This window comes from Mustela nivalis, assembly GCF_964662115.1.
Source record: "Mustela nivalis genome assembly, chromosome: X".
NCBI lineage: Eukaryota > Metazoa > Chordata > Mammalia > Carnivora > Mustelidae > Mustela > Mustela nivalis.
Window position 1 is genome coordinate 1,873,194 of NC_139040.1, and position 21,438 is coordinate 1,894,631.

The 21,438-nt window shown below is 44.7% G+C and overlaps 1 protein-coding gene and 1 long non-coding RNA gene across 7 annotated transcripts in view; both read right to left on the reverse strand.

The window, feature by feature from the left end:
• LOC309856038 overlaps positions 1-21,438 on the reverse strand; it is a 1,055,650-nt gene that overhangs the window by 515,661 nt on the left and 518,551 nt on the right. The gene's annotated exons all lie outside the window — the stretch shown is intronic.
• NSDHL (NAD(P) dependent 3-beta-hydroxysteroid dehydrogenase NSDHL) overlaps positions 1-21,438 on the reverse strand; it is a 29,465-nt gene that overhangs the window by 6,354 nt on the left and 1,673 nt on the right. For 2 of the 6 annotated variants that reach the window (XM_082716646.1, XM_082716649.1), the window contains exons 2-4: positions 13,355-13,465; positions 10,067-10,225; positions 2,532-2,678 (exon numbers count right to left, since the gene is read on the reverse strand). In XM_082716646.1, coding sequence (XP_082572772.1) covers positions 2,532-2,678; positions 10,067-10,225; positions 13,355-13,426 — 378 coding nt within the window. In that variant the 5' untranslated portion in view covers positions 13,427-13,465. Of the gene's footprint in view, positions 1-2,531; positions 2,679-10,066; positions 10,226-13,354; positions 13,466-20,226; positions 20,410-21,438 lie in introns of all 6 variants that reach the window. The other 4 variants (XM_082716647.1, XM_082716648.1, XM_082716651.1 and 1 more) reach the window with 4 other exon arrangements.

A 21,438-nucleotide genomic window follows, 5' to 3' on the forward strand; every position in this document is an offset into this window, starting at 1 on the left:
GTAAATGTCTACGTAGAAAACATTATGAACATAAAGAAAACTTTACAGTTAGAGTTCAGCGGTACTGGGGAGTACAAAATCAATATACAAAACCCAACTATGTTTCTGTGCGTTAGCAATTAAAAATGTAATATGAAAGATATTACTTCAATAACCAAAAATTAGGTTCAGAGGGATAAACTTGACAGAGGATGTGTAAAACCCTTCTGAAGTAAAGGGTAAAAGTATTAAAAGGCATTCGCGAGAAAGAGATGATGTGTCTGTGGATACGGAGACGCAGTATCGGCAAGGTATCCGTGCTCTCCCAAACTGCCTTTAAATTTGATGCAGTTACAGTAATGATTCCAAGAGGAACTTGACAGGTTGATTCTACAATTTAGATGGACAAGCAGAGAGCTAAGAACAGCCGGGCAGATCCTGAAGAACACGGCTGGGGGTGGCTTGTCCTAGCAGTTACTGAGATTCATCCTACGGCTGGCTTGTGAGGGCAGAGCGCGGTGGCACGACCGGGCGGGAGAGGGTGCTGCCACAGACCCACGCGAGGCACCGACGCCTGCAGCGCGCAGGACGGGGCGCTGGGCGGGAGGAGAGGATGGATCACGGGATAAAAGGTGCCGAACAACAAAAATTCAATCGGTACCTCAGACCCTACAGAAACGCAAATTCCTGGTGGATTAAAGATTAAATGTGCAAAGTAACACGTTAAACCTTTGGGGGAAAAAACCCAAATCAAATAATCTTTTGATTTCAGTCTTATCAAATGTTTCCTAAATACAACATGAAAGCCATTTTTTTTCCTTTTTCTTTTCATTCGAGAGAGAGAGAGGGAGCATGAGATGGTTAAGTCTCAAAAACATAACATTGGGGGAAGAAAGCAAGTTGCAGGAAGATAGAGTCAAGATATCATTTCTATAAAGTTTGTAATTTTATAGAAACTGATAACGTATATTGTGGCTGCACCTGGAGCAGAACAGCAACGATAAATGCGGATTCAGAACACTGGTTCCCCAGGGGTGGGCAAGGACAGCAAAGGCCTCGAGAATGGACACACATGGAACTTGAATCCCACTGGTGACGTTACAGAAATGCTGTGATGACTATATGGGTGCTATGTCATTCCTGAATCTTTTCTGGATAACAAGGTTATTCCATTTAAAAAACAGCAGCCAGGAAATTCCAAAGCTCTAGTTACACAAGCATGGTGTAGACTAAGGAGGCCCGGATTTGCCATCAGAGGGTCTGAGCCGAGTCCCACCTCTTTCATTTACTAGCAAAGGGCTATTTCCTCACCTCTTAAGTTACATTAGTAGCTCCCGGTTACCTATGAAGGAGCAAATCAGGGGACAACTGCAGGGCAAAGTTTCTTGCCATTTGCAAAGCATAAGGGGTGGTTTTGACCCTGATCCTTCCTTTCCAGGGCACTGAGCCCTGAAGAGCTTCTTCCTCAGATGTTCTTGCTGGGCCAGCTGATGACGCCGGGGGCCCCATCAGGGTGAGCCCGAGAACCCGCATTTGTAACAAAGCACGAGGTAGAAATTTATAGCTCCTCAGGTCTGAGTTATAACAGGTTTCTATTGGTGAAAAGTAAATAGTTTGAAAATAGAGGCAGAGTCTGGGAAGCAGTATGGCAGTTCCTTGAAAGGTTAAACACAGAATGACTGTGTGACCCAGAAACTCCACGTCCGGGTCTCGACGCAAAAGAACTGCAGGCAGAGCCGGGAGCAGGCACTGGCACAGCCACGCTCCTGGCAGCGCGATGCACGATACTTTCTCAAAAGTGGAAACAACCCAAGCGTCCACTGGTGGATGAATATGGCTAAACAAAATGTGCTCTATCCACGCGATGAAATATTCAGAGACACGGCACGACATGGATGAACCTAGAACACATCATACTGAGTGAAATAAGTTAGACAGAAAGGTACAGATACCATGTATGAGTCCACGTCTTTGACATCTCTAGCTTCATGGAAACAGAATGTAGGTACCAAAGGCTTGGAGAGGAGGGGGTGGGGAGCTGAGGCTTAATGGGGATGGAGATTCAGTGTGAGAAGATGAAAGTTCAGGAGGATGATGGGGATGTTTGCACAGCAATCTGAATGCACTTGATGCCACTGAGCTGGAAATTAAAAAATGGTTAAGGGGCGCCTGGGGGGCTCAGTTGGTTCCCTCCCTCTGCCTGCGCTCTCCCACTCCTTCTGTCAAATAAGGAAATAAATAAAATCTTTTAAAAAATGGTTAAAATGGTAAATTGTATGACATTTATTTAACCACAATAAAAAATAAAAGCAATATCGACACTTGTATGGCTCTTAACCAAAGACTCATAAGCCTTAGGCTCCTCAAATGGTCTATTGACATGCAGCTCACGTTGGCCCAGCAGCAAATAGGACTCAGTTTCTAGAATCTGCATAACAATCTAGGAAGCAAGCCTGGCTAGGCCCAGGGAGAGAATGAGAAGACTCCTGGCTCCCACACTTAGGAAGGGCCATGACATGCTCCTGAGGGCACTCACTCCGCTTTCCCCTTACCTGAACCCCAGCTGCTTTACAAGTTTCAATGACATTCTTGGTGCCAATGTAATTCACTCTATAAAAGAGTTCCTTGTTGTTACTGGATGGTGGGGGTGATGCACAGTGGAAAACTGTGCTTACACCTTTCAGAGCTGGGTACAGATCCTGGAAAAGCAAACAAAGACAAAAAAAAATCACTCCCACATTAGACAAGTAAACAGCCTCCTCACATTCCCACTGTCCAATCTGTGGCATGTAGGTGTCTTGCCCTTTTATAATTCTGTAATTAACATGAAAATACATCTCATTGTAAAAGAGTCAAACAAAGTACCTAGGATGGAAACCATGTTGTCCCTTCAATGGCCTCTCTCCATTGACTGGTCCCCAGTAAAAACTGGGTTAGGGCTTTAGAAACCTGTGGGATCCAGAAGGTAATATCTGTACCTCTGTGCACCATGGGGGTGGGGGTGTGTGACAATACAGGACACCTGGGGGTAAAAGTCTTGGGAAAATAGATACAAATTATGAATCACGTGAAAAAGTTCCATACCATGAAAGACAGTGCAAATAGCCAATACAGGGAGTATCCCTTTCTGTGAAAAGAGATACAGAACAGCAAGCTGAAAGGGAATGAAAACACGTCCATTTGATTTACTGCTAAAAGGAACCAAAACTCCTGGGAGCAATGGCTGATTGCAGATCTGGGTCAGGAAACAGACAAGAAAAGCCAGGAACACCTTGTCAAATCAGAAAGTAAGGAAACTAGCCAAGACTCCTGGGGTCCTGTCGAACTCAAGAGTCAACTTGAAGAGGCTCTCACTGTCCCAAGAAGGGACAATTTGATCACCAGTAAGAATAAGAATTCGTTCTATAAACTAATGAGTAAAGGGAAGGCCAAGCAAAGAACTGAATCAATAAAGAAAGATAGTATGTCACCATATTCTGAAACTTTCATTTGGTAATAAGATCTAAGAATGACCATCAATAGATTAACATTACTAAAAGAAAGACAATCATGAATTATGTGCCTAGATTCAATGATTATTAATATTTTCCATAATTGTCTTTGTGTAGATAATGGACATATGATTTTTTTTTGAAACCATTAGAGAGTGAGTTGCAGGCAATGTACCACTTTGCCTCTAAGCTCTTCACTATGTATCTTCTAACAACAAAGACATTTTCCTAAATACTGCTAAATAAGGATCACATACAAGAAAGGTTACAGGATAGGACACTCTTTTCCAATAATCAGTCTATATACAAATTTCCCCCATTGTCCCAATAATGTCCTTTAAAGGCATTTTTATATTTCGATCCAGGATCCAGTCACAGATCATATTACATTTAGTCCTCCTATCTCTTCTGTCTCTTTGAATCTGGAACATTCAGTGATGATTCTTGCCTGGAACGATTATTAACATACTGGTTGGAAAATGGTAAAATCCCAATTTTTACTTTTATTAGTTGACATTCCTCTGTAATGTAGATGCTCCCCTTTCTCTATATAACTTTTCTTTTTAGCATTTCCATGGACACATGGATTCTTCTTTTATTCAATGCATTACAATCCACTACTATTGTCTTTTGCGAGGTTTAAAACATCCCAAATTTGGCCAGTAGGGGTTCTTGAAGTTGGTTCTTGCATTCTTTTGATATGTTCCCATTAGTTTTTGAACACATTTAAAAAAAAGTAGGCTCCATGTTCAGAATGGAGCTCAATGTAGGGCTTGAAATCACAGCCCTGAGATCAAGACCTGAGCTGAGATCGAGTCAGACACTTAATAGACTGGGCCACCCAGGTGTCCCTGAGCACTTTCTAATTCTGTCTTAAGAAAACGTTTCAGGCTCACTTGGACCACCCCCCCGCTCAGAGTCCTGAATGGGAGCCCTGTTTTCTTTTATGGGCAATTTTGTCTAGCAATGAAAGTCTGAGCATTAGATATTCTGATTGCTATTGGTGCTCCAGAAGAAAAAATGGAACCAGAGTCATATCCAGCTTTTAGTCCACTAGAAATATAGTAACACAAGGCACAGCTGTGACTTTAAATTTAGTAGGACCCACATCAAAAGTAAAAAGAAACAGATGAAAATAATTATAACATATTTTAATATAAGATTATCCAAAATATTATCCCTTCGACATGTAATCGATAGAAAAATCATTTATGAGTTATCTGTATTCCCTTTTTCTATTCGAAGTCTGCTTTACTGAACAGTGCAGTCCTAGGTCTTCCAGTTTGGAGGGAACACTAGGGGACAGAGGGACATAGCAAACAAAACCATGGGGATGCAATCTGCGAAATCTAGTCCCTGGGAAATGTTGTGGGACAATAAGCACAGTTTTAACTAAACATCGGTTATTCGACAAACAAAATGGGAAGGGGAACTTATAGAAGAGACTTAACTAGGTCAATCAACTTCAATGTTTTCACCTTTTTGGCTCCTTATTTGGAAAAAAATCTACATAAAAATTCTTATTAGACATTCAGGGATATTTGAACACAGGCTGGAGATAAAGGAATTGTCAGAGTGTTTTAGGTGTAGTCATGGAATTGTGTTTTTAAAAAGGCTCCTTTAAGGAGCACTTGGGTGGCTCAGTCGGTTAAGCAACTGCCTTCAGCTCAGGTCACGATCTCGGGGTCCTGGGATCGAGTTCCGCACTGGGGTCCCTGTTCTATGGGGAGTCTGCTTCTTCCTCTGCCTCTGCCTCCCGTCTCTCATGAATAAATAAATATTTTAAAAATGCAAAAAAAGGGTTCCTTTAAGTCTTGCAAAAGTGGGGGGGCACATGGGTACAGTCAGTTAAGCGCCAGACTCTTGGTTTTGGCTCAGGTCTCATCTCGGGGTTGGAAGATCAAGCTCCCTGGGATCCACGCTCAGTGTGGAGTCTGCCTGAGATTCTCTCCCTCTCCCTCTGCCTCTCCCCCACGCATGCTCTTTCCTCCTCAAATTAATAAGTAAATCTTTAAAAAGGCTCCTTATCTTTTAGAGACAAATACTGAAATATTTATAGAAAAAATGATAATGGTGCCTGGGGTTGGCTTCAAAATAATCTGAGGGAGGCGTGGGGATATAGGTGAAGCAAGACTGTCCCTGAGTGGACACGAAACAGGAAACCTATAAAATATTACAAAGACAGAAAGTGAAAGAACATATGAGGGAGAAACTAACAGACATGGAGCTTATAATGAAGACTCTACTGTATGTCCGGTAAGGCTTCCAGAAAGAAACAACAGAGAGAATGGAGGTAGAGTCCATATTTGAAGAATTTTCCAGAAATAAGGAAAGGCGTGAGTCCTCAGATTTTTAAGGCCCACTAGCTGTTGAGTAGGTTTTAAATATAAAACTAAAACTTAGACCTCGGCATATTCTCTACAAAACACATGGGATAAAAAAGAAAATCCTAAAAGGCACGAGAGCTAAACCCGGCTGAACCTCAAAGGAATGATGATCAGATTGAGCACCAGGAGGAATAATTATGAACCTAAAATTCCGCCCCCCTCCCAGCTAATCAGCATTTATGAGAGAGGGTGAAATAAAGACATTCTCAGGCACACGAGGATTCAGCTCAGTGCCCAGATATTCAGTGAGAGATGCTAAAGGAAATGCTTCAGGGAGAAGAAACCAGGGCACATCAGGTAGTACCAAGTGTCATACAGAAAGCTAAGGTAGAATAAAGGCGATCTGGAGAGACTTAAACAAATTTAGGGAGCAAGCTCTGTGGTTCACAAAGAGCACTCCTGGCGGAAAGAGCAGTGAGTCCGAAGGTCCTGAGGCAGAAACGCAGTTGGTGAGTTTGAGGAGTAGGAAAGATGCCAGTGTGCCTGGAGCACTGAGTGAGTATAGGACAGGGTGAGGCCAGAGAGGGAGTGAGGCAGATCATGCAGGGCCTCGAAGGTGATGATAAGGGCCTATATGTTTGCGCTAAACAGAACCGGACCACTGGAGGCTTCTGAACAGAGGGGCATCACGATTGGACTCACGCATTAACAAGGTGGTGGCTGGGGCCAGCACGGTAACAAAGGAAGGAGTGAGAAGTCGCTGGACTGGGGATCTATTCTGAGAGTTCAGTGGACACAATCTGCTGACGAATGGGATGGAGGGTACAAGGGTAAATCTAATGTTTTTGGCCAAAGCAACTGGAAGGGCAGAGTGGGCCATTTACTGAGACGCACAGGACTCTAGTAGGTTCGCTGTAGTGGGGGCGGGGGCTCACAGCAGGGAACCAGGAGCTGAACTGTGAACTGTGAACACGGCAAGTACAAATGTCTCTTATGTATCCACACAGAGATGTGCAGCAGGCAGCCGGATGGACACGAGGCCAGCAGAGCTCCAGGCTGCAGATCTCAAGCTGGAGCTTGTCAGCCCCGACACTGTCCTTTGTCTGTGATCAGGGGACGGAGGGCTTCGCTTGGACACCGAGTGTGCTCAGAGAAGGAAAGAGGTGTAAGCAGTGAGCTCTGGAGCCTGCTACATTCAGATATTACAGAGCTAATGAGGCAGAACGGCAGGAGGAGACATGGGCAAGTGGGCGGTCCTAGGCTTGGCCACTGGATTTGGTTGCCTCCAGGTCCTTGGCGGCTGTGACAGGGGTTGCTGGTGACAACCTCACGGGAGCGCGTGCAACAGACAGTGGAGGGAAGCAGTCACAGGCGGCAAACGGCGCTTTGAGCTCTCCCGAGACGGCAGAGAGAAGTGGGCGCGCACCAGGGTATTTTGCTTTCTTAAGACGGGTGATCCTGCAACGTGTCTGTGTGTTGTTGGCTACGACTGGGTGGAGAAGGACCCATTGCTGATGCGGGAGAAGAAGAAGACCAGAGTCCCCGGGGGGCTGGCTAAAGGCTGTGGTCAGTAGAAAGAGGCAGAAACCTTGTATTTTGTTTTTAAAGATTTTATGTATTTATTTGACAGACCGAGATCACCAGTAGACAGAGAGGCAGGCAGAGAGAGAGAGAGAGGAGCGGATGGAGAGGGGCGTGCAAGGCGCCAGCTTTTGCTTGGTCTTCAGCCAGCTTCGTGCTCCCTCATCCCGCTGAGACACCCAGTGCCCCAGAAACCTTGTATTCTCTTCTCCATCCCTGTTCAGCTGCCCAGAGGCTCCCAGGGAGGAGGGAGAATCGGATTTAAACACGGCTGGGGTTACGCCGAGGAAGTTCTCCCATCCAACACTGGTCTAGGTCCTGCTGCAAAGGTATCTCACAGCTGGGGCTGACACCCGTCCTCAGCTGACTCCAAGGACCGGAGAGTATCCTCCGTGCTCTGGGTGGGCTTCACCTACTCACTCAAAGGCCTTAAGAGCAAACCCTGAGGTTTCTGTAAGAAGAAAGTCGGCCTCAGGACTGGAGCAGCACGTCTCGCCCGAGTCTCCTGCCTGCTGGCTTGCCCTGCAAATTTGTCTCGCCAGCCCCACAATCACACGAGCCAATTTCTTTCACTAAATCTCATTCACTCCCACCCCCACCCCAGCCACTTCCTCTCTGTCCACATACACACGCACCGTACGGCTGTTTCTCTGGAGCGCCCTGACTGACGAGAGAGACAAGAAAGAGGCAAGGCGGCTAAGTGTGACGCAAGACAGCGAGTCAGTCACGGACTTCAAGGCAGTGAGGACACAGACGGGGTGAAGGGGGAGGGGCGGCGGCAAGGAGCCCGATGCCTGGGTGCGCTTCCCGAACTGGTCCAGGTACCGAGGGCCCGGACAAGAAAGACAGTAGCTGCTGCTCCGAGTGGGGGGCCTGCCAGTGAGATCGTGGAGAGGACACACTTACTGGTGACAACAGGCTCTGGGGTGGCCTGGAGGCCAAGAAGAGTGAATGAGAGGAGGCCAAGGCGAGGTGAGGCGAGGGTACTGGCAGGGTCATGTGTGTGAACACTGAGCTCATCGGCGAACCTCAGCCAGGAACTAAAATCACTAAGAAATGAGAAGGAGCCACCTGGGAAAGTTGGGAAAGGGAGCAGGGGCCCGTCGAGGACCGTCACAGGGAAGGACACTGGGGTATGCACAGTCTGCCGGCATCCCCCACACAGCCAGAGGGACCTCAGGGCAGTGAGGAAGTGGCAATGGCAGACAAGGAAGACTTCTACCCCATCTCCAGGCTCAGAGGCGTGGGCAGTGTGGGAGGGAAAACAGCCTGGAGGGGAAGCCCTATCTTAAAATTCAAAGTAACAAAACCATAGCAAAGGATGTCAAAGCCAAGAAAAAAAGATCACCGATGGGCTAAGGGAAGCTACAGAGCCATAAGAAACACAAAGTAAGCCAAACACAAATGGACAAAGGTCACTGACAGGCGACCTCACAGACCATCAACAAAGAGCCAGAGCCTGGCATCCTGAACAGGGAGGGCACATGCCTGTAAGCCTCACCTAGGTCCGATGCCACACCTTTCAGAATGGTGACACCAGAAAGTCTAACTACATCAAATGTTGGCAAAGACGTTCAATAATGGCGATCCGACCTACCACGCTGCTGGTGTGAATGGAAAACTGGCATAGCAGCTTTGCTGAGCAATAGGGCAACATCTAATAAAATTCAAAATGTTAATACCCTTATGACACAGATAAAGCTTGCAAACGTGATGCTCCGTGAAAGAAGCCAGTCACAAAAGCACAGATATTGCATCACTCCACTTAGATAGGCACCTCCAGAGAGATGGGAGATGAGATGAGCGCTCGGGAGCGTAGTAGAGAAGGGGAACGACTGCTAATGGGCCTGGGGTTTTCTTCTCGGTGGACGAAAGTGCTCGGGAATGAGACAGAAGCGACTGTCACACAACTCTGTGAATATACTAACAACCACTGAGTTGTATATTTTAAAAATGTTAAATTTACAGAATGTGAAGCAAATCTCAATTAAAAAAACTCCTGAAAACCAGCAATTGCACTTCTGGGCATTACAGGGGACCCTTGAACAGTATAGGTCTGAACTGCACGGGTCGCCGTGTATGTAGTTTTGACATAAATACAGTCCAGTGCCATGAATGTATTTTCTCTTCCTTATGGTTTTCTTTTTCCAATTTTTGTTTCGATTCCCTTCCTCATGTTTTTCTTCATAACATTTTCGTTTCTGTAGTTTACCTTATTGTAAGAACACAGTATATAACACATACAACACACAAAATGTGTGCTAATTGACTGTTTATGTTATCAGCAAGGCTTCTGGCCAAGAGATTATTGGGGACTCCCCAAGCTTTTGGGGAGTCAAAAGTTGTACACAGATTTACAACTGCATGGGGGTCCATGCCCTGACCCATGTTGTCCCAAGGCCAACGGAATACTCTGGAACAGCAGGAGGCACGCTATAGCTGGTGGACAACTTTGTTTGCAAGTGAAGGTGTCCTGGCCCATGGCCACACCCACTCATTTATGTGCAGAGCTTGCAGAGTAGAGTTGTAATGACCCAATGCGGGTTAGGTTCTTTCCTGTAACTTCAAAATTTTTCGAAAACATGTTTGTTTGTTTTTTTAAACAATGTGGCTGCCTGTGAGTCGGGCAAGCCTGTAGTTTCCTTCTAGGGGCCTGTGGAACCCTGACAAGGCTGGGGGATGCATTACCTGTTGGCTGCAGAGGTCTCCCAGGAAGAACTGCACCCGGGGATTGTCGAACCCCTGCCGCATATCAAACACATTGACAGTGTAGCCTCTTGCCAGCAACTGCTCCACCATGTGCTGCCCCAGGAATCCAGAACCTCCGATAACTGTGCACTTAGCAGCCTGCAGAAAGAAAGGGGTGGTCGGCGGTACAGGAGCACTGGAAGCTACAAAGCGCGTCCCGCTGTTTGCACTTCTGGAGCTCCACTGCCAGTGGGACCCTCATCTCCTGGGGTCAGTTAAGAAGGAAAGAAAGAGAGCAAATGAGAGCAAGATAGATGTGGCTGGACTGGATGATCTCATACACGCACACCACACACTTAACGAAAGGAGCAGGAGGCATCTCCGGAAAGAATGAAACTACCAATGATCAAAACTGGACAATACAAAAACCCTCAAAGCGATAGCTTCTTGCTCCTAATAACTGATCCCTGGGCACTTCTAAGGCATAAGAAACAGAACCAAAACAGAACAACATGCCACCCACTCAACGGACAATGTCCACTTAAACCATCAGAGAGAAGAAAGCAAGGTCTCTATGCTCACGGGACAAAGCCCCTTACCCTCCCTAACCAGTCCAGGGCTGGGCTGCGTGACTTCAGGCTTGATGCCTACCCACTCCCTGCCTTAGTATATCCAAGACTGTTGCTGTCTGGTAGGACCTCCTGAGGGGTTGCAGGGAGGATCGGCAAACTGTTAATCAGCCAGGCCCAGGACTTTGTTTTTCCTTCTCTGAGCCCTGAGCAAGTTGAGGTATCAGGAAGAGCCGTGGGGTTTACATTTCAGCTTTTGCAACTTGTGCCCTTTCTTAGTTACATTCCAATTCTGCTAACTGGGGATAATGGAAGGACAGAGCCCCAGATGCGGGCACTTCAATACTCTGACACCGGGGAGGCGGTGGAAAACTGCGTCTGCTGCATGCTGATTGAGCCGGCTCCAAGTGTCTCTGAAGGCACACCTTGGGGGTCTTTTGGAAACCATATCTGGGCTTCCTGAAGATGACAAATCCCCATTCTCTCCGCCTAAGCTCATCAGAGCTGGGAGTGTGGAAACGGAAGACATTAAAGATGTGGTCCATATATACAATGGAATATTACGCAGCCATCAGAAAGGATGAATCCCCAACATTTGCATCAACATGGACAGGACTGGAAGAGATTATGCTGAGTGAAATAAGTCAAGCAGAGAGAGTCAATTATCATAGGGTTTCCCTTATTTGTGGAGCATAACAAATAGCATGGAGGACATGGGGAGATGGAGAGAAGGGAGTTGGGGGAAATTGGAGGGGGGGAGGAACCATGAGAGACTGTGGACTCTGAGAAACAAATTCCGGGTTTTAGAGGGGGAAGGGTGGGGGGATGGGTGAGCCTAGTGCAGGGTATGAGGGAGGGCACAGATTGCATGGAGCACTGGGTGTGGTGCATAAACAAGGAATCTTGGAACATGAAAAAGATAAAATTAAGGTGTTTAAAAACATCCTGATTAGAAAACAATCAACCAACCCCTCTATTTATTTCTTTACTGGAGTCCCTTGGGCCACCTGGAGATGGCTCTGGAGCTTTGGCATCATTGGTTCAGGCCTGCATAATCTGCTGACATAACCAGCCTGGCCATTCCCCCCGCCCCCAACCAAATGATCTCCTGAACCCATTTCTGTCTAGGTTTTGTTTTGATTACTCCCATATACATGTCATCATACCATGGTAAATAATTTGCACTCTGACTCAAATTTTGACTTTCTGCAGGATACAAACTAACTATGCGATTCCATTTGATCCTCATGTGGGCTACCCCTTCTCCTTTCCTCAAGTCATCTGTACAGGAAAATGCAGTTTTTTTAGATAAGTCCAAGCCTCCCTGCTCCCCAAACTGATTTTTCACGGCTTACTAAAAGTTTGCCTGAATCCAAAGGTGTTCACTCTAGACATGTTTTGATAGTATCCCAAAGGATTTCAGATTATTTTGGTTATATTATCTGGCATCTCTAGTTACAGTTGTTTCAAAGTTTGATGGTCTAATTTTTAAAAAATCAAATAATCTTTCTATTATGTCCAGTGTAATTTCATTTCATGATTTTAAATGTGGACAATCCTTTTTTAAAATAAGATTTATTTATCTGAGAGAGAAGGAGAGAGCATGCGCATGTGGAGGGAGGGGAGAGACTTTTGTAATGATGGGGATTTAACTGGCATTTATCTCAGAGAAGTCAGGTATGCAATGGGGCAATGTCTCCAATCACACCCGTAATACTACATGGTTAGAGATCGCGTGAGATAACTCCTTGCTTTTTACCGCCACAAACGATGATGCAGAGGAAGTGGGCACAGAGGACAAGAAGGAATGTGTTCTAACCACTCCAAACTGAAATCTGCTAGTGAGACACAAGAATGGGTTACTCAGAGAAATTACAAACTCAACTTCTTGCAAAGAGTTTTAAGAATAGAAAAGAAAGCCATCTGAATGATTTCAATTGCACTATGATCTTGAGCTAAGAGAATGGTTTAGGCCCCTGGGTTTCTTTAACCTGTTCTGTTTTTCCTTCGTCGCTAGCAGTGGGCCTCTTTTCAGAAGTCTTACATAAAATATATTGTAAGGTAAGATGAAAGTATTCTTTTTATTTTAATAGTTCAAATTTATAACGTCTACTTCTTATCAAGTCAGCCAGTGACAAAGAATGCCATTGATACAACCACTGAAATCTACATTTCTTTGGCAACTAGACTCTCACATTAACCTTGGACTAACAGAGGCATGTTAGAGGCTTTATTCTGAGCTAACGTGCAAAGACCAGGATGACCTGGTGGTGCAGGGCACCTTCTGGGCGTCTATAATTTATTAACATTTGATACAAACACATTTTACCTCAGTGTGATTTCATTTCTGAAGTGTTAGCATTCATTAAAAGTGAGTCAAAGAGTCAAAGCCAACATCTGCAGATCTAGACAAAGAACCTCCATGGGGGCCCAACAATTCCTTCAAGTCTTTTCTGACACTTGCTCAAATCACAGCATCACGAACAAAGAAATGGATGTTGAAACCACTACGTTCTGACATTGTTACACAGCAGTAAGTAACTGGTACCTTAAATAAATATATATGTATCTTATATAAAAAGTCAACACTGATTGATTAAATAAACGTACCAAATACAATTTTTGACCCACAGCTAGTATCAATGGTTTGCTGGTAGTGTATGTGTGCTTGACCTTCCCGTTACGTGGTTTTGGCTCGCCTTTATTATGTCGTACTTACATTGGGAATGTCTTCTGTCCAATGTGTTCGTGTGATGTGGTCTCTCATTGGCTCATCAAATGCTTGGTCCATTTCAGCTCCGAATATGGTTATGCTTGTGATGGAAGTTTTCTATTCAGAAAGACACATTTAGAGACATTCATGTTACAAGACGGAAATATCTTTTAGGTGTCCGTGTTGTTGTGGATGCCCTTCCTGTCGAGCTTTCACCAAGAGCCGAACCACTGCTGTTGCTGTTAAAGGAAGCCCTCTGCTTGCCACTCCTGGACGGGCTTCCCTCTGACGCAAGGGTGTACCTGGGCCCATAACTCACCATACACCTGGATTAGAGGCAGAGTGAAAAGTGAGTTAAATGACTTCCTTCATCATTTACAACAAAAGGAACACCTGTGGCACTGTAACTTTTCCCACGGCACTCACGTGCTCCAATCGTCCTGTTCGTCTGTACTGACCATTACGCCGTGGTAGTACGGTGGCAAAATGCACAGACCTTAGGAGTCCCGGGTTCTGGTGCCAGCCCTGCTACAAACTAGACACAACCTGTCTCCTTGCTGCTGCTGAGTTTCCCCTAAATGGACGACGTGCTCATCCCCATGACGCTAGAGTGTAACAGGAGACAGAGCTCTTCCTCTTGGTGAGGTGAAAGCCACCCTGACAAGGTGTGGAAGGACCCAGTGTCTGTGACCATCAAAAACCCGCAGGAAGTGGCCCCAGCATGGTGAGCACCGAGCACCTCACAACCGGGAGACAGTGAAGTCTATCTGCTGACAAAGACACACACCGCCAAACAGAGGAGTGGTTTCTAGGAGAAGCTTTTGTGATAGCCCTTAGGATATGCTCCTCTCTCCATTCACCCGCAATACTGACGTGCAAACCAAGAGCAGTGTTCAGTCTGGGTTAGATGTATTCGGTCTTACACCTGTTTTCTTTATAGTGGTCAATGTACTTAAGTCATGGAATTCCTAACATCTGGAGATGGTGAAATCTGTCACAAAGAAAACAATCGAACTGCCTGCAAAAAGCCATATTCAGAGAACACTCACTGGTGAGAAGATGGCTGCCAGGCAGCCACCGCTAGTTACACACACACACACACACACACACACACACACACACACGCGGGCGCGCGCGCGCGTCCTTGTAGGAAATGATTTTGTGGGTGGATGAAATGGCCTTGAAATGGATATTATGAACCTCTATGTCCCATGGGAACCATTTTAGGCAAACATATCTCTGAAATCATAATGGACGTTATCAGGAAAATGTATTTCAAAACTTCACTTTTCATGACCTTTCCAGATGCACAGCAGACCCCCTCTGTTCCCTACCAGGCAGACACCCCTCTAAAATGCAGGAGCTTCCCTGAGGGCCGGTGGGTTGCTACAGTGCTCTGCTCACAATACCCACTATTTCCCAGATACCTGAAGAAAGCGTGAGGAAACAAGAGGGCAGCTGGTGTTTGCAGTAACATGGCCGTGAGCCAAAGAGCGCCTGGAGCCATCAGAAGCTAGAAGAGGCAAGGACGTTTCCTTCCTTAGTGCCTTCAGAGGGAGCATGGCTCCGGAGACACCTTCATTTCAGACTTCTGGCCTCCAGAACTGGGAGAGAAGAAATTTCTGCTGTTTTAAACTACTGGGTTTGTGGCTGTTTGTCACAGCAGCCATAGGAAATGAAAACAAGTATTCTTTCAGTTCTGAAATCCAAACAGCACAGCTGCCAATCCCATAATCCTCTGTACTGTTAGAAAAGCAAGAAGCCTTTAAGCCGGTTTCCCACTTGATCCTAGGGAAAAATCTGGGAGATAAAAGAAAGCATTTTGCTGCCATGATCCATACCATTCAAACAGTGCTCACTCAATCCTCAGCAAACCAACACCCTGTAGAAGCAAAAACAAAATCAAATCTACTTTGTCTCAAATTATATACAAATGACTTTAAAGTCTGTAAACACTATGAGCCAGTTCAGAATGTTGGTGACACTTTAGTTGTCTCTAGGGACTAGGGTACCAAAGACTAGCTCAGAAAATGAGTCAGATTCCACTGGTGATACCCCCCAACCTAAACCCCCATTTGATATACACTCAGATTAAAATGAACACCAAGAACAGCTCTGATCGAATAGACATTTCTTCAAAAGAGATATACTTTACAGATGGCCAATGGGCAGACAAGACGATGTTCCATTATCACTAATGATTAGGGAAATGCAAATCAAAGCCACAATGATACCACCTCACACCCATTAGGATGGCAATTATAAAAAAAACAAAACAAAACGAGAAAACAGAAATTGATAAGTGTTGGTGAAGCTGTGGAGAAACTCGAACTCTTGTGCACTGCTGTTGGGAATGTGAGAGACAGCATATGGCTCCTCAAAAAATGAAACATAGAATCACCATAGGATCAAGGAATTCAATGTCTGGGAATACAGCCCCAAAAACTGAAAGCAGGAATTTGAACAGATAATTGTACACCCCTGTTCACTGGCACCACTGCTCACAATAGCCAAAAGGTAGAAGTGACCCAAGGGTCCATCAGTGGATAAATAGATAAACAAAATGCGGTATTATTCTGCCTTAAAAAGGAGGCAAATTCCAGCAAGTACGTAATGGGAGGAAACATCTACAAACCATGTATCTAATAAGGGTTTTCAAAAAATGCGCTAAGGACTTGAATAGTCAAAGAAGACATACAAATGGCCAACAGGTACATGAAAAAATGCTCAGTGTCACTAATCATTAGGGAAATGCAAATCAAAACCATAATGAGGTATTACTTCACTCCTGTTCACTCACAATGGCTGTTATCAAAAAGTCAAAAGAGATGGGGCACCTGAGTGGCTCAGTGGGTTAAAGCCTCTGCCTTCGGCTCAGGTCATGATCTCAGGGTCCTAGGATGGAGTCCCGCATTGGGCTCTCTGCTCAGTGGGGAGCCTGCTTCCTCCCCTCTCTCTCGGCCTGCCTCTCTGCCTGCTTGTGATCTCTGTCTGTCAAATAAATAAATAAATAGAAGTTTTTTAAAAAAAAAAGTCAAAAGAGAAGTGTGGGTGAGGATGTGGAGAAATTGGAAGCCTTGCACAGTGCTGGTTGGAATGCAAAATGGTACAGCTCCTATGGAAAATGTTATAAAAGAGCCTCACAAAATTAAAAATAGAACTACCATATGATACAGTGATTCTACTCCTGGGTATATATATATATCCAAAAGAACTGAAACCAGGATCTGAAGAGATAAACACTAGCCTTCCTTTGCTTGTTACAGCACTATTCACAATGGCCAAGATGGAAACAACCTAAATATTCCTCGACAGATGAAGACATAAAGGAAATCTGGCCCAACCACACAATGGAATACTACTCAGCCTTAAAAAGGAAGGACATTCTAGAATATGCAATGACATGGATGAACTTTGAAGACATTATGCTGAGTGAAATAAGCCAGTCACAAAAGGATAAGTACTACACGATTCTACTTATATGAGGTATTTATAGGAGTTAAATTTAAATACATAGAAAGTACAATGGTGGGTGCCCGGAGCTGAGAAGAGAGGGGAATTGGGGAGTAAGTGTTCGGCAGGTACAGTTTCAGTTCCACAAGATGAAGAATTCTGGACACGGATGGTGATAAAATGTACTTGGTGCCACCCACTGTCCTCTAGAAATGGGCTCAGAACAGCTCTGATGGGGAAACATAAGACCCCAAAGAGCAACATGGATTGTTAAGATTCACATATCAGAAGCCTCAAGTCTGTCTCCTTTACAAAGTTATGTCTTTGAACCCATTAAAAACCAGTATGTATGCCCGCCATACACATTGGGACAAAACCTTGAACTAAAAAAAAAATATCAAGGAAGAGACCAAGTGAGCCCAGTCTCCTCCCTCCTGCTGAGGCAAGGTCCTAGCAACTGTTCTGGAGGCAAATGGAAGGGAGAGCCTGTCTACTTCAAACCAGACAGAAAGACAAGTGTTTTCTCCTTTGAAAACATGGGAGAGCAGCTTCTTTGTAAAGATGAAATACAGAGCAATTCAGAAGAACCCTGCCTGCTGTCCTCCATGGAGTCAGAGCTGGAAGCTAAGATGTGGTGAGCCGCAAGTTAACCACTCTAGTCTGTGGACAGAAAATGCCCGTGTGCACAAGAAAACTGCAAACAGGAATCAAGGCAAAATGTTCTTGCACAATCTTGTCCTTTCATAGATCTGAGGTATCTGGTTGTTTCTGTCAGTCATTCGTCTCCCTGCTTGTCTATTTTTTAGGACACAGAAAGGCCTTGGCTTTGAATTTGAGGTGGCTCCTGAGAAAACCATCAGCACGCTTGCAAGCTTTCTCTTATGTTGATCCCTCCACCTGGTGTATCTTCTCTCCTTGGTGAGTTCCTTAAATAAGTCTGGCTCACTCACTGAATGCTAGCCACTGCCAAGCAGGACCTGCACAGGACACAGCACCAGGAAGCCCACGATGTGGTATGGGAGACAGACTCAGCGGAACACCGTGGAAGCGCTTCTGAGCTCTGATGAAGGTACCCCCGGAGCAAGGAGGCTGGTAACCTAACCCACGGCTGGCCCACGGTGATCCCTAGGCCATGTTCTCAAGGCCCTGGACGAGTGAGTCAAACAGGGCTTGGGTGTCCTGAAAGACTTTCCATGGCCAGGGACGGAAGGGACAAGATGATGACACAGAGCCAGCATATTCTGGCAACTGTGACAAGCTGTGTCACAGCGAGTGTGAAGCAAGACTGGGAACAAGGTTGAAAATAGGAAGGGGCTGTGTGTCAGGTTAAGGGGTTACACCAAGAGGATATGGGGGAGCTCCAGGAAGTTGCAAGCAGGGTGAGTGTTAAGATCAGAAGCATCACTCTGGCTGGAGTGTGGAGAAGGGATTTGACCCAAGTCTAAGGCTTTGGGCATGCCCGGAAGGGGAAAGAGCCGATCAAAAAGCTGCCAGATGTCAAGTCCTTTCACATCTAAATATATTAGGCCATTAAGATGCCAAAAGCAAGGAGAAACCCAGGCTTAGAGAGGTCGGCAGACTTGGCGAAAGTCATGCTGATGTTACACAGCTAAGGCAGCACTTGTGATGGTTTTCTCTGCTCTGCCAGGCTACCACCCCGCACGCTGACTGGGAAGCAGGGTATGGAGAGACGCCATGTCCAAGGACTAGCAGAGTCAAAACTGGGCACGAGGCTCAGATGCCAGGCTGAGTGTGGACTTTACTCAGGAGTCCCGGGAAAGAAGGGCAAAGGGTCAGCAAACACTTTCACTTAATGGATGCTAATATATTGCATGCCTTTCTCAGCCTGAGAAACTTATGCTGTCCCCTGCCTCCCTAAATAATGCCCCAATGCCCAGAAGGGAAGCACATAAGGGCCGGGAACCCTCTTACACTGGGCCAGCTGCAGAGGGCAGCTCCCCTGCTTCGGCCCATACCCTTGCACACCCCCCTTGTAATTCGCCAAGCATGCATGCAACCAGGAGCTGGTTCTTTGACAAGATCAACAAAATTAATAAACTTCCGGCAAGACTCATGGATAACAGAGAGGACCCAAGTAAGCAGAATCACTAATGAAAGAGGAGAAATGACAACCGACATCAGAGAAATACAAAAAATTAGAATATTATGAAAACCTGTATACCAACAAACTGGACAACTCAGAAGAAACGGGTAAATTCCTAGAAACATATAACCTACCAAAACGGAGCAGGAAAAATTAGAAAATTGGAACAAACCAATTACCAGCAATGAAATTCAATCAGCAATCAAAAAACTCTGAACAAGCAAAAATCCAAGACCAGAGAGCTTCATAAGGTAGATTCTACCTACTCTTTTCAAGTTATTCCAAAAGATACAAGGAGAAGGAAAACTGCTAAATTCATTCTATGAGGTCAGTGTCACCCTGATGCCACAACCAGATAAAGACAGCACAGAAAAAGAGAACAGGCTAGTATCTCTCACAAATGTAGAAGCAATAAATCCTAAACAAAACCTTAGCAAACCAAATTGAACAATACATTAAAAGGGCGCCTGGGTGGCTCAGTGGGTTAAGCTGCTGCCTTTGGCTCAGGTCATGATCTCAGGGTCCTGGGATCGAGTCCCGCATCGGGCTCTCTGCTCAGCGGGGAGCCTGCTTTCCCCTCTCTCTGCCTGCCTCTCTGTCTACTTGTGATCTCTCTCTCTGTCAAATAAATAAATAAATAAAAATCTTAAAAAAAAAAATCATACACCACAATCCAGTGGGATTTATTCCTGGGACGCAAGGGTGGTTCCATATTTGCAAATCAATCGACATGACAGTTCACATGACTAAGAGAAAGGATAAAAACCATATGATGATTTCAACAGATGTAGAAAAAGCATCTGACAAAGTACAACACCCATTCATGATTAAAGAAAAAAAAAACCCTCAACAAAGTAGGTCTAGAGGAAACATGCCTCAATATATTAAGGGCCTTATATGGAAAACACACAGCTAACATCATAGTCAATGGGGAAAAACTGATAGCTTTTATCCTAAGGTCAGGAACAAGAAGACAAGGATGTCCAGTCTTGTAACTTTATTCAACATACTACTAGAAGTCGTAGCCACAGCAATTAGACAACAGAAAGAAAGAAGAGGCATCCAAATTGGCAAGGAAGAGCTAAAACTTTCACTGTTTACAGATGACATTCTACATATAGAAAACCCTATACAGAGTCCACTCCAAAACTATGAGAACTGATAAATGAATTCAATAATGTCACAGGATACAATATTAATGTACAGAAATCTGTCGCATTTCTACGTACCAATAATGAAGCAACAGAAAGAGAAATTAATGAAACAATCCCATTTACAATTGCACCAAAACAAACAATCCACTATCTAGGAATATACTTACACAAAAAAGTGAAAGATCGGGGCGCCTGGGTGGCTCAGTAGGTTAAAGCCTCTGCCTTCGGCTCAGGTCATGATCCCAGGGTCCTGGGATGGAGCCCCGTGTCGGGCCTGCTTCCTCCTCTCTCTCTGCCTGCCTCTCTGCCTACTTGTGATCTCTGTCTGTCCAATAAATAATAAATAAAATCTTTAAAAAAAGAAAAGAAAAGAAATCTATAGATGGTTATATGCATATACTGTGCCAAAAGGTGAAAGATCCGTACTCTGAAAACTGTAGAAAGTGATGAAAGAAATTCAAGATGATGCAAAGAATGGACAGACATTCCATTCTGATGGGTGGGAAAAACAAATATTATTAAAATGTCCATACCACCCAAAAGCAATGTATACATTCAATGCAATTGCGATCAAACAACCCATAGCATTTTTCACAGAATTAGAACAAACAATTCTAAAATTTGTGTGGAACGACAAAAGACTTCGAGTAGCCAAAACAATCTTGTTTTGGAGGTATCGTAATCCCTGATTTTGTTACATTACAAAATGGTAGTAATTAAAACAGTATGGTACTGGTATTAAAATAGGCCACACAGATCCATAAAACATAATCGAATACCCAGAAATAAACCCACAACTATGTGGTCGATTGCTCTATGACAAAGCAGGAAAGAATGTCCAGTGGGAAAAAGATAGTCTCTTCAACAAATGGTGTTGGGAAAACTGGACAGCCACACGCAGCAGAATGAAACTGGAGCACTTTCTCATAATATGCACAACAATAAACTTGAACTTTGGATTAAAGATGTAAATGTGAGACCTGAAACCCTAAAAATCCTTGAAGAGAGCACAGGCAGTAATCTTTTTGACACGGCCTACAGCAAATTTTTCTGGTAGGTCTCCTGAGGCAAGGGCAATAAAAGCAAAAATAAACTTGGGACTACATCAAAATAAAAAGGTTCTGACTGGCAAAGGAAATAATCAACAAAACTAAAAGGCAACCTACTGAATGGGAGAAGATATCTGCAAATGACACATCTGATAAAGGGTTCATATTCAAATATATAAAGAACTGATACAACCCAACCTCCAAAAATCCGCAAATAATCTAATTAAAATGTGGGCTGAAGACAAGAACAGACATTTCTGTAAAGAAGACATCCAAATGTGCAACGGACACACGAAAATATCCTGAACATCACCCGTCATCAGGGAAATG